This window comes from Ambystoma mexicanum, chromosome 8 (genome assembly GCF_040938575.1).
Source record: "Ambystoma mexicanum isolate Mex_15411 chromosome 8, UKY_AmexF1_1, whole genome shotgun sequence".
Lineage (NCBI taxonomy): Eukaryota > Metazoa > Chordata > Amphibia > Caudata > Ambystomatidae > Ambystoma > Ambystoma mexicanum.
Genome location: NC_090929.1, coordinates 1,623,937,171 through 1,623,951,463, shown reverse-complemented (window position 1 = coordinate 1,623,951,463; position 14,293 = coordinate 1,623,937,171). Strand labels below are relative to the sequence as shown.

Below are 14,293 nucleotides of genomic sequence, written 5' to 3'. Positions count from 1 at the left end.
AAAGCACTAAAGAGCTTTCGTCAACTCTTCAACCAGTGGCATGAACCCTGCCAATCACGTTCCTAAGGGGTAATTCAAGCAAAGGTGCCATATACCCAACTAATGCCACTTACATAAACAGGCGTACATTCCTATAGTGAATGTATCGATGCATAGTGGCACTTTCCCTGCTAAACATTGAAATGGTAACTGTGCCATTGGGTTGTTAAAGGGGGCTATTTTCATCTCTCCACTGGTCAGTGTTGTTAATGGGCCACACTTGACCAATCCACCATTGTGCCTCTTAGGTCCAGGTTTTAGGTTTTTTCTCAAGTTTACCGGTGCAAGCATTGGGCTGTTATCAGACTTCATAGCCATGTGCCCGGAATAGTTGATGCAAACTTGGATCACCCCCATCAAGATTGAGAAGAACGACAATCGTAGCGCTACAGAGGGTGCCTGAGAAGCAGAACATCCCTGTAACTAAGTCACTATCTATGTAACAGCGCCTCGATGCCCCCGAGCTGCACGTGCGCTTAGAACTGCAAAAATTAAACATTACGCTGTGTCTTATGTCCAAGCATATACATGTCAATACTATTTTACTGAAACAATGTTTATTGTACATCAGGAAGGAGGTGTGTGAGCACTGGATAGATGAACATATAAAGCAAACCATTCAATTATACAATAAAACCAAGCAATTAACAAAATATGTAGCTTAGTGTTCAAAGTGATTGGACAACAAAACAAAAAGTTGGTCTTTCCACTTGCTCCTTGAAGAAGAACAGAATTCCAAAAATATTTGGCCCCCCCCCCCCGTGAAAGACTGGACAGTGGTACCTGCTCAGTAATTCTGACAGTGCTTCATTGCAAGGAACAGATGCGAAGAAAGAGACATTGCTTATAAGTCAAGTACTTGGTTAAGAAGATACCATTAAGCCATTATCTCTCAGAGGACTGCTTGCAAATGAACATGACTGGCCCATTAAATCGCAGAATTTGATGTCACTGTATGATAGCGCTAGCTCAAGGAGATCCCAGGAGGACCTGTTTCGTGCGGGCAGGTAGAAGGTGGAAATGGCCATTGGCAGTCAATGGTGGATAAAAAGACAAACACCGCCCAGAAGATGTGGCTCCTTCTTCCCGGTCCCATCACCCTCCTATTTCTAACCAGATAACAATAGTTTTGGCTTATTCGTGACACGATGGAGTCATCCAATCGCTAAAATTCGGGAAGATAGACACAGAGCAACACAGGTTCGATCCCCGGGTCCACGCTTAGCAACCTCTGGGTATTAAGCGCATCATAAATAACCTATCCTATCATACCTTTCAAAACGAGGTAGTTCCTTCAGAGAAGAAAACAAGCTGCCGAGATTTCATCTAGATGGAATATGGGCTAAACTGGAAGATTCATTTTGTAGGAGCCTCTGTGTCGGCGTTTACATACGAACGGGGCACAGTGGGCAGAAGGGAAAGTCCACGGGTCGGTCACATGGAGCCCTGCTATGTGAAGACTCACACAGTGATCAAAACGACGCGTTCCTTCATCACAGGGGGTCATGCCACCTTCTTCAAGGCTGGAGCCTCGGTCATTTGCATATCAGTTGCCCACCCGAAAAGCTGCCTCCATCTTATATTATTAACAAGAGCACTCGGATTCTAGTCCCCTACCAATCTTAAAACGCCAATTAACATTTGTCAAAGCACTTTTGGGTATAACCATGACCCGGCTCGGATTTCCAAGGGTGGTATTGGTAGGCACCTCTGACCATCTCACTCAGCCATTTCGAAACAATCGCCTATTGGCATATCATGATAATATCAAATTTGTGTGTATAGTGGTCAATGCTGCATTGACCCTGCTTCACACTGTCATATCAGATGTTATAATTACCCCATGTAATGATATGTAGGATTAAAGTAGCTCTTACTGTACGATATAGTTTTGCAAGTCTCCGAGGAGTTCTGTGACCAAATAAAGTAACAAGGCTGAGTTTCTTTATAAGTTCACGGAACTCTAGAGGTGAATTCCAAAATCCTTTTTTCATAGGGTGGGGGTATTTTATCAGGGACGTCATTAGGGGGCGGCAGGGATCGCAGTTGCGACCCCTCAGGTCTCCCTTGCTATCCCTGTGGTCTCCCATCCTACCCCTACAAAAATGGCTGTGGCTAGTCCCATGTGGCACTTTCTTTTCTGGAGCAGCTGGCTTTCCTGTTCAGGCATCTTAAAAAACAGGCGGTTTCACGAGTCTAACACTCTAATAATTTCTCTTTCTGGGAATTCTATACAATAATTGCTAGACTCATTAAAGGTTTATTTCAGGCACACTTCAGGAGGTGAGTCACGGATTTTGTCTGTTCTTAAACACCTCAACTCAGCCTTTCATTCTTCTGAGGTCGATAAATGAGTACCAACTCAGGTTGGGTGATATTGTATGTATATTTATTCTGTATAAAGCACTTAAGCGTAAGTGCCAGATAATAACACATCATTATCATTTGGTCATGGACGTCTGCTTGCATTCACAGTAATTTGGTAATACAGACCTATAAACACTGATATTAACCATACATACGGCGATCCATTCTTGTATGAAATGTATATCACATTATAGTGATGTTGTAACCAGTGGCGTCGCCAGGAATCAAATTTAGGAGGGGCACAGAGGGGGCCCAAGACAAAAGTAGGGGGAGAACATGGTCACTGCTCGTCTTAGTTAGGAGGGTACAAGGGGGGGCACAGGGTTTCACAGGGGTGGGCCTGGATCCCCCAGGCTGCCCCCTAGCGACGCCACTGGTTGTAACCATATTTTTCATGGTGTGATTAGGAACACTGCTATGTGATGCCGCTTCCAGTTTTGTTAAGGGGTGAAAGGTCATGTTCCATCGCTTCCTGTGATGTCACTTTGGGATGGGGTCAAATGACATCACTTCCTGTGATGTCATCAGAGGCCACGGGTCATGTGATGTCACTTCCGCTACCCCTGGCATGTTGGTGAAATTACGCCCCTGTATGTTATTCCTTATAATACATGGCCATACACGGTCAGACCCTTTGATACCAGGTCTCCTACGACCTTCAGGTCGCTGATACAGAGAATCAATTCAGAATCTGTATGGATCAACAACCACCAACAAATAACATGCAGCTTCAAATGGGCTGCAGAAAACAAATGAAGCAGTGGAATACAAATGCATATTAAAACGTTTTGGTTTTGTGCTTTAAAGTAAGTAATAGCATGCAGACTCTTGCTCTCGTTTCTTAAACTCCTTTAATGCAACACAAGTAGCATAAACAGTTCTTAATCAGTGAATGACTGAAGTGTCACAGAAAGAGATTTTACAAGAAAGGAATTTGGAAAGCTTGTCACGGCTTTAATGAAGTGCTTCAGTGCCTGCTCACTTCACAACTGAAGCATAATACCCCGATTACAGAGCAGAAGCGATGTCATCATTATCTTATTACTGAGCTATCCCGCTCGTGCCCCCCCTTTCAGACTCGGACTGGCCTACAGTGCCATAGGCCAGTACTCGAACCAACAACGCAAAATGCTGGTGCCGGACAGTTATTCTGGTTAAAGTGGCCCACTATTTATTGGCCAATGTGGGCCAGTTTGATGATTTACTTCACTTTGCGGCTTGTAGTTTTGACCAGTGTTGCTGAGTAAATATTCTTTAAATTTCACAATTTGAACTACATTTTATCAAAACGCTCCCCCCTTGGGTACTATCAAAGAGTCTGTCACAAAATAGATTGAATTGACTTTTGCAACGGCGGACCGCTTTTCATTGGTGCCTGAGACAATTTTATGACCCTGCCCCCTTCCAACATTCCCAAAGACAGGGTGTTTGTATAACCGTTCCAAAAGGAGATTACCCTCATTGTGTGACGTGACGCCTTAGTTATGTCACTGATTGCGTGACATGATGCCTTAGTTGTGTCCCTCATTGCGTTCTTGGTTATGTCCCTGATTGCGTGACATGACGCCTTGGTTATGTCCCTCATTGTGTGACATGACGCCTTCTGATTGCGTGACATGATGCCTTGGTTATGTCCCTCATTGTGTGACATGACGCCTTCTGATTGCGTGACATGATGCCTTGGTTATGTCCCTCATTGTGTGACATGACGCCTTCTGATTGCGTGACATGACGCCTTGGTTATGTCCCTCATTGTGTGACATGACGCCTCCTGATTGCGTGACATAGTGCCTTGGTTATGTCCCTCATTGTGTGACATGACGCCTTTTGATAGCGTGACATGACGCCTTGGTTATGTCCCTCATTGTGTGACATGACGCCTTTTGATAGCGTGACATGATGCCTTGGTTATGTCCCTCATTGTGTGACATGATGCCTTCTGATTGCGTGACATGACGCCTTGGTTATGTCCCTGAGTGCATGAAAGAGATCTTTACGTTTGGCAGGAATCTTAAAGCGGTTGGCTGTTCACATCTTAATTGCTGCAGGCGCCCAAACTGCTCTGCCTAATAGCTGTCACGGCGGAGTCCCAAGACATCTTGTGTACACGGGTGCATTATCGTATCGCAGCGTAATGAACCAAGCAGGACCGCTGGATCTTTAAAATAACGCCAGCCCCGACGGCAGATATCTCAGGGCCCAGAGGCGAGAGGCCATCTTACCTAAAGACCAATTTATCTCTGACGGGGAAGATTTATGGGGGATCACAGCTCTTGGACAGCGAGGAAACGCGGCTCTCCAGGAGGCGATGTCTGGGTGGAATGCAGTGTGTGGCCAGTAAACTGATGGCCGCCCCCCAGAGTGTGTTAAGAAAATAGGACGGCTTGACCACATTTAAAAATGGCCCCTGCCGTTACTAAAGGTACCCACTTATCTGGGCATATGCTGCTGAAACTGCATAGTGTAGTCAACGCACAATATAACACTGCAGATGAGAGAAGACCAAAAGCAGACTGAAAGACCCCAAACCCCCAAAGTTTAGTCATTATTATGACAAACTAAACACCCACATACAGAGGAAAGAAAAGCTTGCAAGCCAATTTGCATACCCACAATGCACTGCTCAGTGGCACTGGACTGGAGGATACTGCATGGTGCTGTGCCATGAGCAGCTGGTTAGTAGAAATGGCCTATTCTACACCCACATTTCAGATCAAAGGTTTTCTTTTTTTCATTCTTTAAACCCACCATAACATTGATGGGGTTTGCTAAACATACTGCAATTTCCCACTCACAATGATGTCAGCATGTACAACACAGTTGATCCCTAATGAGGGTGCAACGCATATTTGGGTGATTGACCCCTTGAGAATTGCCTGTCTTATGGTGAACCATGATTTTAAGCTAATTAGCATACCCACAATGCATTGTTCAGTGTCTCAGCACTAGAGGTGAACTTCCAAGGAAGAGTACCGGGTGGCTCACGGGTGTGGCTTGCGAGCAGAAAGGGCAGAATCTACGTGCTCGTTTAATGTTCTTTTTCCAAATCTACACTAACATTGGTGTTTCTTTCGCTAAACATACCCCTCCAATCAGAAGTACTATCTACGATGCGGAGTAGACTCAGACAGAATAGGCCACAATAGGAGTCTGAATCAACACAAATAACATTGGCCCACACAAAACTGGAGAATGTGGGCACTGAAGTGAAGAAGAAACTACAGCACTATTTATTGGGTCATGCAGAGTAAGACATTCAAAGAATGCCACTGAGGGGAGAAATTAAAGAAATGAGATTGTTCTGCAACAATAGAGGAGATCTTAAAAGAGGGGAGAAGGGAGCAGCAACATAGGAAAAATCAGATTACTTCAAAATACTTTTGATACATGAAAAAGTGAAGGAAGTTGCAACAGTGGACAAAAGTAGCAACAGAGAGTACAAACATTGACAAGTCAACCCTTTTTTTGGACAGAAGTCACTGCAATGAAATCAGAAGTAGAGGGGGGAGGAGGAGAAGGGGAGCGGGAAGAAGAAGAAGCATGCCAGACATACCACACAGATGATCCCTAATCAGGGTTGAACCCATATGTAAATATCTGCATCCTTTCAAACTAACTTAGGTTGATAAAGCCATTTAAGCAATAGAATCCGAGAAGGTGAGGCATTACTGGTAGGGTAATGCCCCCAGGATGATAGAAACCGAGAGAAGCAAGGGCTTTAATGTAGCCCTGGGGGGCATTACCGAACCAGTAATGCCCCCCTCTGAGGATTCGATCGCTATTAGTAACATGGCACATCGAACCGAGGTTTCTAATAGCATTTTTTCTCAAGTTGAGAAACAGCATTGAAACCGTTTCTCAACTTGAGAAAAAAAAAAGAAAACCATGTAGTCCCTTCTACCCCTTCCATGGCGGACATCTTTTTTGTTTACCTTCTAAATCTTTTCTCAGTGGCCGTCATGGAAAGGGAGAACGTGTAGTCCCTCCTCCCTTTCCATGGCAGCACTGAGAAAAGAATTAGAAAGTAAACAAAAAAGATGGCCGCCATGCAAGGGGGAGAGGGGACTACATGTAGTCCCTTCTCCGTTTCCATGGCAGTCATTGAAAAAAAGTAAACAAAAAAGATGGCCCTCATGGAAGGGGAAGAAGGGCTACACATAGTCCCTTTTCCCTTTCCATGGCAGTCTGGATGCGGATGCAACCAGCCCGACAAAGGCTTTGTCGGGCTGGTAACGACCTGGCGAGAGCCAATGAGCTTGCTTGTTACAAGCTCATTGACCCTAGAGGGGTACTACTTATGAAATAGCACCACCCTACAAGATAAAGACAATTTTATGAAGTAATTCACGCTTTGAAATTAATTTGCATACCCACAACGCACTGCTCAGAAGTGCTGAACTGGAGGAGACCCTCCGAGGATGGGTATGGAGTGGCACTGTGGCATGTTATCTGAAATCATGGACGAGTGTTCATTCACTAGGACTTCAAGCTGGTTAGGTGGATCAGCGGTTTAAGCGCTCGTTGCTGTAATCTGTGTTTGATCTGCAGGTCGCAGGTTCAAATCCTGGCAAAGGTCGACTCAGCCTTTCATCCTTCAGGGATCAAAGAAGCAAGTACCAATTTTGATTGGGTAATAGTAATGTATGTAAATATTTGCTTTGTAAAGCGCTTTGGATAAAAGCGCTATATAAACAAATTATTATTATTATTATATACTTCAGAAATGTTTTGTCATATGGATAGATATTTGATAAAAATGTATTGTGTTCACCTTTTTAACTTTTGGTGAATGGTGGAGTGCTAACAAGGGCATAATACATGCATTTTAGTGAAAGGTGTGATGGGTGATACACTGGTACAATAGTTTTGGGATGGAATAGAGTTTACTGCACATATATCACTCCATCATTCACCCAAAGCACCCAATACTGCGACCAAGGCTATACAGCTGCTATGGAAATGACATAGAATTCTAGCGCATTTCCTTCAATAACTATTAACAAGTACAGGGAAAGCCAAGTCATTTGACTTCTCAATGGCAGACATGTCGGGGGACCGTTAAGGACATTTTCAACAATCAGGAGCATTAGCCTCAACTAACTAAGGAAATCAACCAACTGAACTGAGGACCACAGAGACATTAGGAGCATTTAAATATATACCTTCCTCTATGGGTCTCAGACCATACAACCCAGGGCAACATTAAAGGCATGAACCAATTGAACATTGAGTGTCAATTTGACATGATCATGAAAGCATCATCATGATTCTTTACTGTAATAGGGAATCTAACTATTCCGTTCTCAGTTCTCCATCATTTTCTTCAATGGTAAAGTTGTTTCCTTCTTTTTTCTTTGATATACATTAATAAATTTGATTTATTCTAACAATTCAAATTGAATCAATCACTTGATTTCACAGAGAAGCGCGATTTAGGGACTTTAAGTTTCAGATGTCCATCCTCTATACTGTACATTTATAGAAAAAATCCCAATACATTTGATTTTGTTAAAATAACATTTTTCCCCATCACTCCAAAAAATAAAAAAAACAACCGTGATAGTTCAAGCACAACATGCTCACTTTGGGAATGAGATCATGTCACGTGGCATGGGGTCAAACCCGGGTCAGGCTGACTTAGTTTATCAATCTCAGGAGCAGGAAGGCCAGAGTACAATGAGGAGGATAGCTCAGGGGCAACGTGCTCACCTTGGAAGCAAAACGACACGGAGCAGCACAAGTTCGATCCCCGGGTCCACGCTTAGAAAACTCTGGGTCTCAAGCGCATTATAAATAACCAATTACAAAACTTAGCAGTGTATTCACAAGAAGCACTTTACAAATAACCACATTATATTTAATCATTATTGTTAAACTTCACATTTTCTTTGCAAAAGGAAAAAAATGAGACAAGTACTTTAATTCAGGGTTGTGTGCTGGGATGATGTATTGCTTACAAATCAAAGGCCCGCAGGAAAACCTGTGAAATATTTTAAAACCATAACATTCAACATTTTGTTGAACTCCATGCAGTATTTAATAATACTAAGAGTTAACCGCGGTAGCAGTGGAACACTCATAATGCCATGGAAACCATCAGAATGCTGCATACTGTACATGTCATTAATTAATATTTAGGGAAATCTGATGCAGAATACCACCGACTCCGGATGTACCCCTTAAAGTACTTTTACATTTGGCAATCAAGGCAAAGGCTCATTCTGAAATAAGTTCCCACATGAGTTCTGTGGGTAGAAATAAAGTTCCCATTGGCCCAGCTAACATCATCATGCGCTTAGTTACAATTGTTCTTTTATAACGCGCTTAATACCTGGAGATCAGTTCCTAAGCGCAAGCCCAGGATTCGAACCTGTGTTGCTATGCGTTGTCTTGCTTCCAAGACAAACGTGTTGCCCCTGAGCTATCCTCCTGGCCTCATAGTACCAATAAAAACATCACAATCTGCTAAATACCAACAAACTATGAAGGAAGATAAATGCTCGAGCCCCAATGATACATAGCATGAGTGGGGGGAGCCCAGGTGGTAATTGATCTAGCGAGGAGGGCCCTATGAAGCAAGTAAGGAATCATCCCACGGGAAACCAAAATCAAGCAAGACTGGAGTCTCGTGGGGAGAGACCCAAGTAGTTGATGGAGGAGGGTTAAGGAGATACCCTGCACCTAGGATCACTAAGAGAATTGCCATACATCTGATCATCCACCAAAGGTAGGGGATCTACCTGCTGGCTGTCTTAATCCTCACACTCAGTTCAACCGATAGCAGTAACTTGGAGAAAAAGCGTGATTTAAGGAGCTCTGTACCGGGGAGTCATTCACGGGACAGCCTGGATATCAGTTTCCGGAAATACCATGCAGCTTAACAAATCGTTACATTTTTTCAATTCGAGGATGCTTCAACACCTGGCACTTTGTTGCTTGCAGTGACACAACTGTAGTAGACAAAAAATGCAGTAATTAAAACAAAAAATCATTACTCACAGTAGCACGTTCCCCGCAGTGGATTACCCAAGTACCGGTTCTCGGAGTCACACCTGCAAGATCATGAAAAACAAATTAGTTGGTTTTAAAAAGATGGCTGAAGTCACACCTGCACAGAGAAATTGGTTTAGGTTTTACAAAGGTAAACATTTTTGATGAGGTTTCTCAAGCTTTATTCCCTTTGTGTTCTTAACACCAATGTACCACACAAGGTTCTTTTGCTCATGTTCATGCCTTCCCTTTGCAATTGGCCAAGGAGTATTGCAGCCCATCAATTCATTTCTTGCGATTTACTCTAAAGCACCGCCCGGTCAGGTTCGGTCTACCTATAAAAGTAGTAAAGTCAGAACTGATCCGTAGTCGGAAACTAGACACACAGGCAACTCTGTGATGGGTCTTGATTCCCAGTGAGAGTAAAGACTGAACGATGATTCTGAAATATCTATTTAGGTGGACAGCGCCGTGAGCCAGTTGGTGGTGGGGATATACCTGGACTGATTAATTAAATATGGAAAGCCTTCTAAGGTTCTTGAAGACCGACTGACTACGATTGTTCTCAATGGAGGTTCAAAGAGGATCTTTAAATGACAGCCGTGCATGTTGATTTACCGTTGGGTACATAACGCGTCGGCTACTGGGCACCTCAAATCTGTCAGAGTTGCCAATATTCCCATATTTGTACTCAAAATGCCTTTTTACCCTGGGATACCGATTATTTTGGCACAGGCTCTTTGTATCAAAGAATGTTTCCAAGGGCAAAGATTGCTGAGAACCACCATGCCCTAGATCTTCTGGGTTCATCTTGGCTTCTTCGTGATGGAATTTGAGAATAGAGAGAAGGATTCTAATACTCAATTCACCTTTCTGGTCTTTGCCCCAAACCAGTAGCACGGAAAGACACATGTGGCCATCCGCAATTCCCCCACCCCCATCTCATTTAGCTCAATTACATCTTATAAGGAGGTTAAATAATAGAGCAACAAGAAAAAAGAATTGATGGAGAACATAGCTCTGGAAAACCAGTGAAAGCACTGAATGTGAGGTGGGCATGTCCAGGACTGGTGGCAGGAGCTAGTTTTAGGTCCTTCAAAGCTCAGTACAGAAGGTGGGACCCTCCACCAATGTCTTTACATGGTCCTTGACCTAGGAATCTGACGAGCAGGACCTCTGGTAGCTAAGGATGTATGCTTTGAAATGTGCAGCGAAAGGAACCCTTCTAGATCCTGGACATTCTGTAGAACATGTGGCTAATGCGGCAAAGCGCTGAGCGGTCACATCCCATCCCCAAGAGAGGGTCAGCATGGCTACAAAATACTGGTAGAGGTCCGAAATGCCCCCACCATCCTCCAGTTCCGCAAAACACTAAAAACGTGGCACTTGCAACAATACCTGCCAGAGGATATAATATCCCTCTCTCCCTCCATCAACAGTACTCTGCTACTGTATAAAATGCCAATCCCAATTCTGGCACCCTTCTGTTGTAAAGCACTCTGCTGCTCTTGAGCTAGGTCCACGCTATAATCGATAGAATTAATTGCTGTTGTTTACTTGTGACAAAGGGAAGGAGGCATATATTTATCAGAGAAGTAATCCCTATGATAGATGTGGCAAATGTACAAATTAAATAAATAAATTATGCAAGTATGATATGATATGATATGATAGGTTATTTATAGCGCGCTTAATACCCAGAGGTTTCTAAGCGCGACCTAGGGATGGAACCTGTGATGCTCTGTGTCGTCTTGCTTCCAAGGCGAGCACTTTGCCCCAGAGCTATCCTCCCGAGATGTATGGAATTAATATAGCCCAAACCTAGCTGAAATCATTGAAAGATTGCAGTGACCGCACATCTTGATTCAGCGGCCCACTGGCCCACAGGTGTATACAACAAGAGCCTTTTGACCAAGCTCATCAAACATAATATATGCTTTGTGATCACCACACACGCCTTGAAAAAGACCCATGTTGGGTTGAAACACGTGTCAGCTGAGTGTAGTAAACCATCACCAACAAATATAAAGTGATAAGACTGCTCCAATTCTTTGCAAAATCTGTATACAATCATACAAAGAGTCATTACTTCAATGAAACAGCACCCGGGTGATACCAGTTCTTCAACCCAAATTCACTCTATACCTCGCAAAGCAGACGAGCAATGGGCCTCATTATAGGTTTGCCAGTCCAGTAACAATGCTACCGGTAAGTTTGCCAGTACCATTGTTATCGGACCGGCAAATTACGAGGTCTGCGAGCTGGTGCCTTTTCGCCAGGCGGACCTGCACCCGTGTACAGACCATGTCGGATGCACCGGCACCATTCGCGAATGGTGCTGGTGTATCTGGCCTCCCCATTCCCATGGAGTCCAATGGGACACAAATGGGAATGGGGAGTAATATTTTCTGGAGCCCGGGAATGGACGATTACCGGGTCCACCGGGGCTGTAATGCCCCGGTAATTGCCCATTCCCGGGCGCCGGAAAAAAAATATACAGGATTGTAGACCTTTAGAAGATTGTGCTGAGTAAGCATTTCATGCAACTCGCTTGTGTCAGCTTTTCAATCACTTTTCCGAGGAAGGGTAGATGCTGGATGGGCCAACAGCTGATAACATCACCCTGGTTGAGTATGAATATCATCAGCAGGAGGGTCTGTCTTATTTTAAGTGCACCTGGAAAGGTGACTTGTGTGAGGGATAGTAGAATAATATTCATTTATGACCTGTGAAAGAAAAAGGTCAAAAAAAGATCAAACACCACCCATTAATTATCCTTTCTGGTTCAAGTGGAGGTCACTCCCATGTAGAGATCCACATAGAGCTTGATCCTAGGAAGGACCAGCAACTTCCCAGAGTGAGATCCTTCATGTCGAAGACCAAAGGAATCTTGACAGGAATGTTAGTGATGTAAGTTGTTGGGTTACTCTAGGAGTATCTGTCTCGTATGTGCAGTGCCTGGAGTGTGTGGCATTTGAAAGGTTGCTGGGTTTGTTTGGAGGGAGTGTCCGTAGGCTGATCTGATGATGGTTGTATAGTATGGTGTAGGCAAGTGGATATGAACGTGCAGGGACAGTGGGGTGAGACAAATAGGTTACCACTGTGGATATTCTTGCCCCAGTCATGAGAATCCATCTGAAGCCTACCTCCAAGTGCAACTCTTGGTATGACTCCGACCTCGCCACTCTGAAATGCAAATGCAGGCTGGCTGAGAAGAAGTGGAGGGCTGCGGGCGCATCCTCTGACAAACTGGCCTGCCACTGCCTGCCTGAAAGGCAATACAGACAAGAAGAGGAGGGTCGATATCCAAACCCTCGTCTCTGGAGGCTCTAACACAGCCAAACTCTTTAAACTCTGCAAGGATCTGGCCAATCCTATTGCAGTATCCACCTCTCCATCTCCCTCCCAGGCCCTCTGTACGGCTCTGGCCTCTCATTTTACCACTAAAACTCAGGACATCTGGTCCTCGCTTTCCTCTTCCTCTCTCAGGCCCCCTTTGGCCCCTCCCTCCCTCTCCTCTTCCTTATTCCTCCTTCACTCTGACTACACCTGACGATGTCTCTAGACAAGTCCAATCTATGAAAGTGTCATCAAAACAGGTACTCCACTGCTCCTCCAGAACCATCAAGGACCATATTACCACCCTCGCTCCTCCAGCCTTGGCCAATTTCTGCAATCATTCTTTCGCCACTGATCTTTCCCATCTCTCCTCAAGCACTCCCTTGTGTACCCCTCCTAAAAAAAAAAATCTCTACTGATCCTTAGTTTCCGGCAAACTATTGTCCAATTTTTATCACTCCCTTCCTGGGCAAACTCCTGGAAAAGCTGGCCATCTCCCAGTTTACCCTCCACACTGAATCTGTTGGCTGCCTCCATGACCACCAGTCTGGCTTCAGAGCAGCCAGAGGCACGGAAACTGCTCTCCTGAAAACCCATGAAGATCTGCTCTGTAACCTCGACTCCAGCTCACCCTCTGTCCTCATCCTCCTTGACCTTTCCTCTGCTTTCGACAACATGGTTAATCACGCCACCCTGATCAACTGACTCCGGATAAACCTGGGCATGAACCTGGGCATCACGGGTCAGGCCCTGGCATGGCTGACCTCCTTCCTCCTGGACCGTCCCTCCCAGATCCAACTTGGGTCCCTTCGCTCCTCCACCTCTCTCTTCACATGTGGTGTCCCCCAGGGCTGTATCCTCTCACCCTGGCTCTTCATTGTCTACCTGTCCCCTTTGGCCCACCTGATCTCCTCCTTCTCTTCTAACTTTCAGTTTTGTGCAGATGACTCTCAGCTCTCTTTCAGGCTTCCCTCAGCTCCTCTACTCCCTTGCTCATTCCTGACTGTCTATCAGCAATTTAGGATTGGTGCTCCACCAGCGATCCTTGCCTTAAGGCCAGTAAAACAGAGATCCTTCTCATTGGGATCCCTGTGTCACGCACGGCGGTCGCTGGCAGCTGTGGAAGCGCTGGCGGTGGAGCGGCTATTGACCTAGCCGTCACGCCGCCCGCGCTTTCCTCGGCAGCGGTCTAGTCTTCCAGCCATCCGACCGACGACGTACATTTAACGAGCGCCAACCCGGAAGCAAGCGCGTTGCAACCTTTTCACGTTAGGCTTCCGGGTTGGTACGCTCCAGTCCTTTCCTTCGCGGCATCTGCCGCTCTCTCTCTCCTGTTTGCCTGCCGACTTTCATATTGCTCTCAGCTCCCCTCTGCTCTACTTTGGCTCTCTTGATCTCTCTCTCCCTTGTTCTCCTGGGTCCTCCCCCCTCAGCCCATTTCATTGGCCTCCCAGCTTTGTAATATTGTTTCCCCCCTGAATCAGTCACCTTAATCTACTTACTGTGGTTTTGCTAATCGGTTGAAGCTACTCAGTTCTCTCCTGGTATCCTGCTGCCA

At 45.0% G+C, this 14,293-nt stretch overlaps 1 protein-coding gene across 1 annotated transcript in view; it reads right to left on the bottom strand.

Moving 5' to 3' along the window:
- The window catches only part of ATRNL1 (attractin like 1), a 2,575,823-nt gene that overhangs the window by 1,081,141 nt on the left and 1,480,389 nt on the right, over positions 1-14,293 (bottom strand). Inside the window, exon 21 of the mRNA XM_069611898.1 lies at positions 9,406-9,458. Coding sequence (XP_069467999.1) covers positions 9,406-9,458 — 53 coding nt within the window. The remainder of the gene's footprint in view (positions 1-9,405; positions 9,459-14,293) is intronic.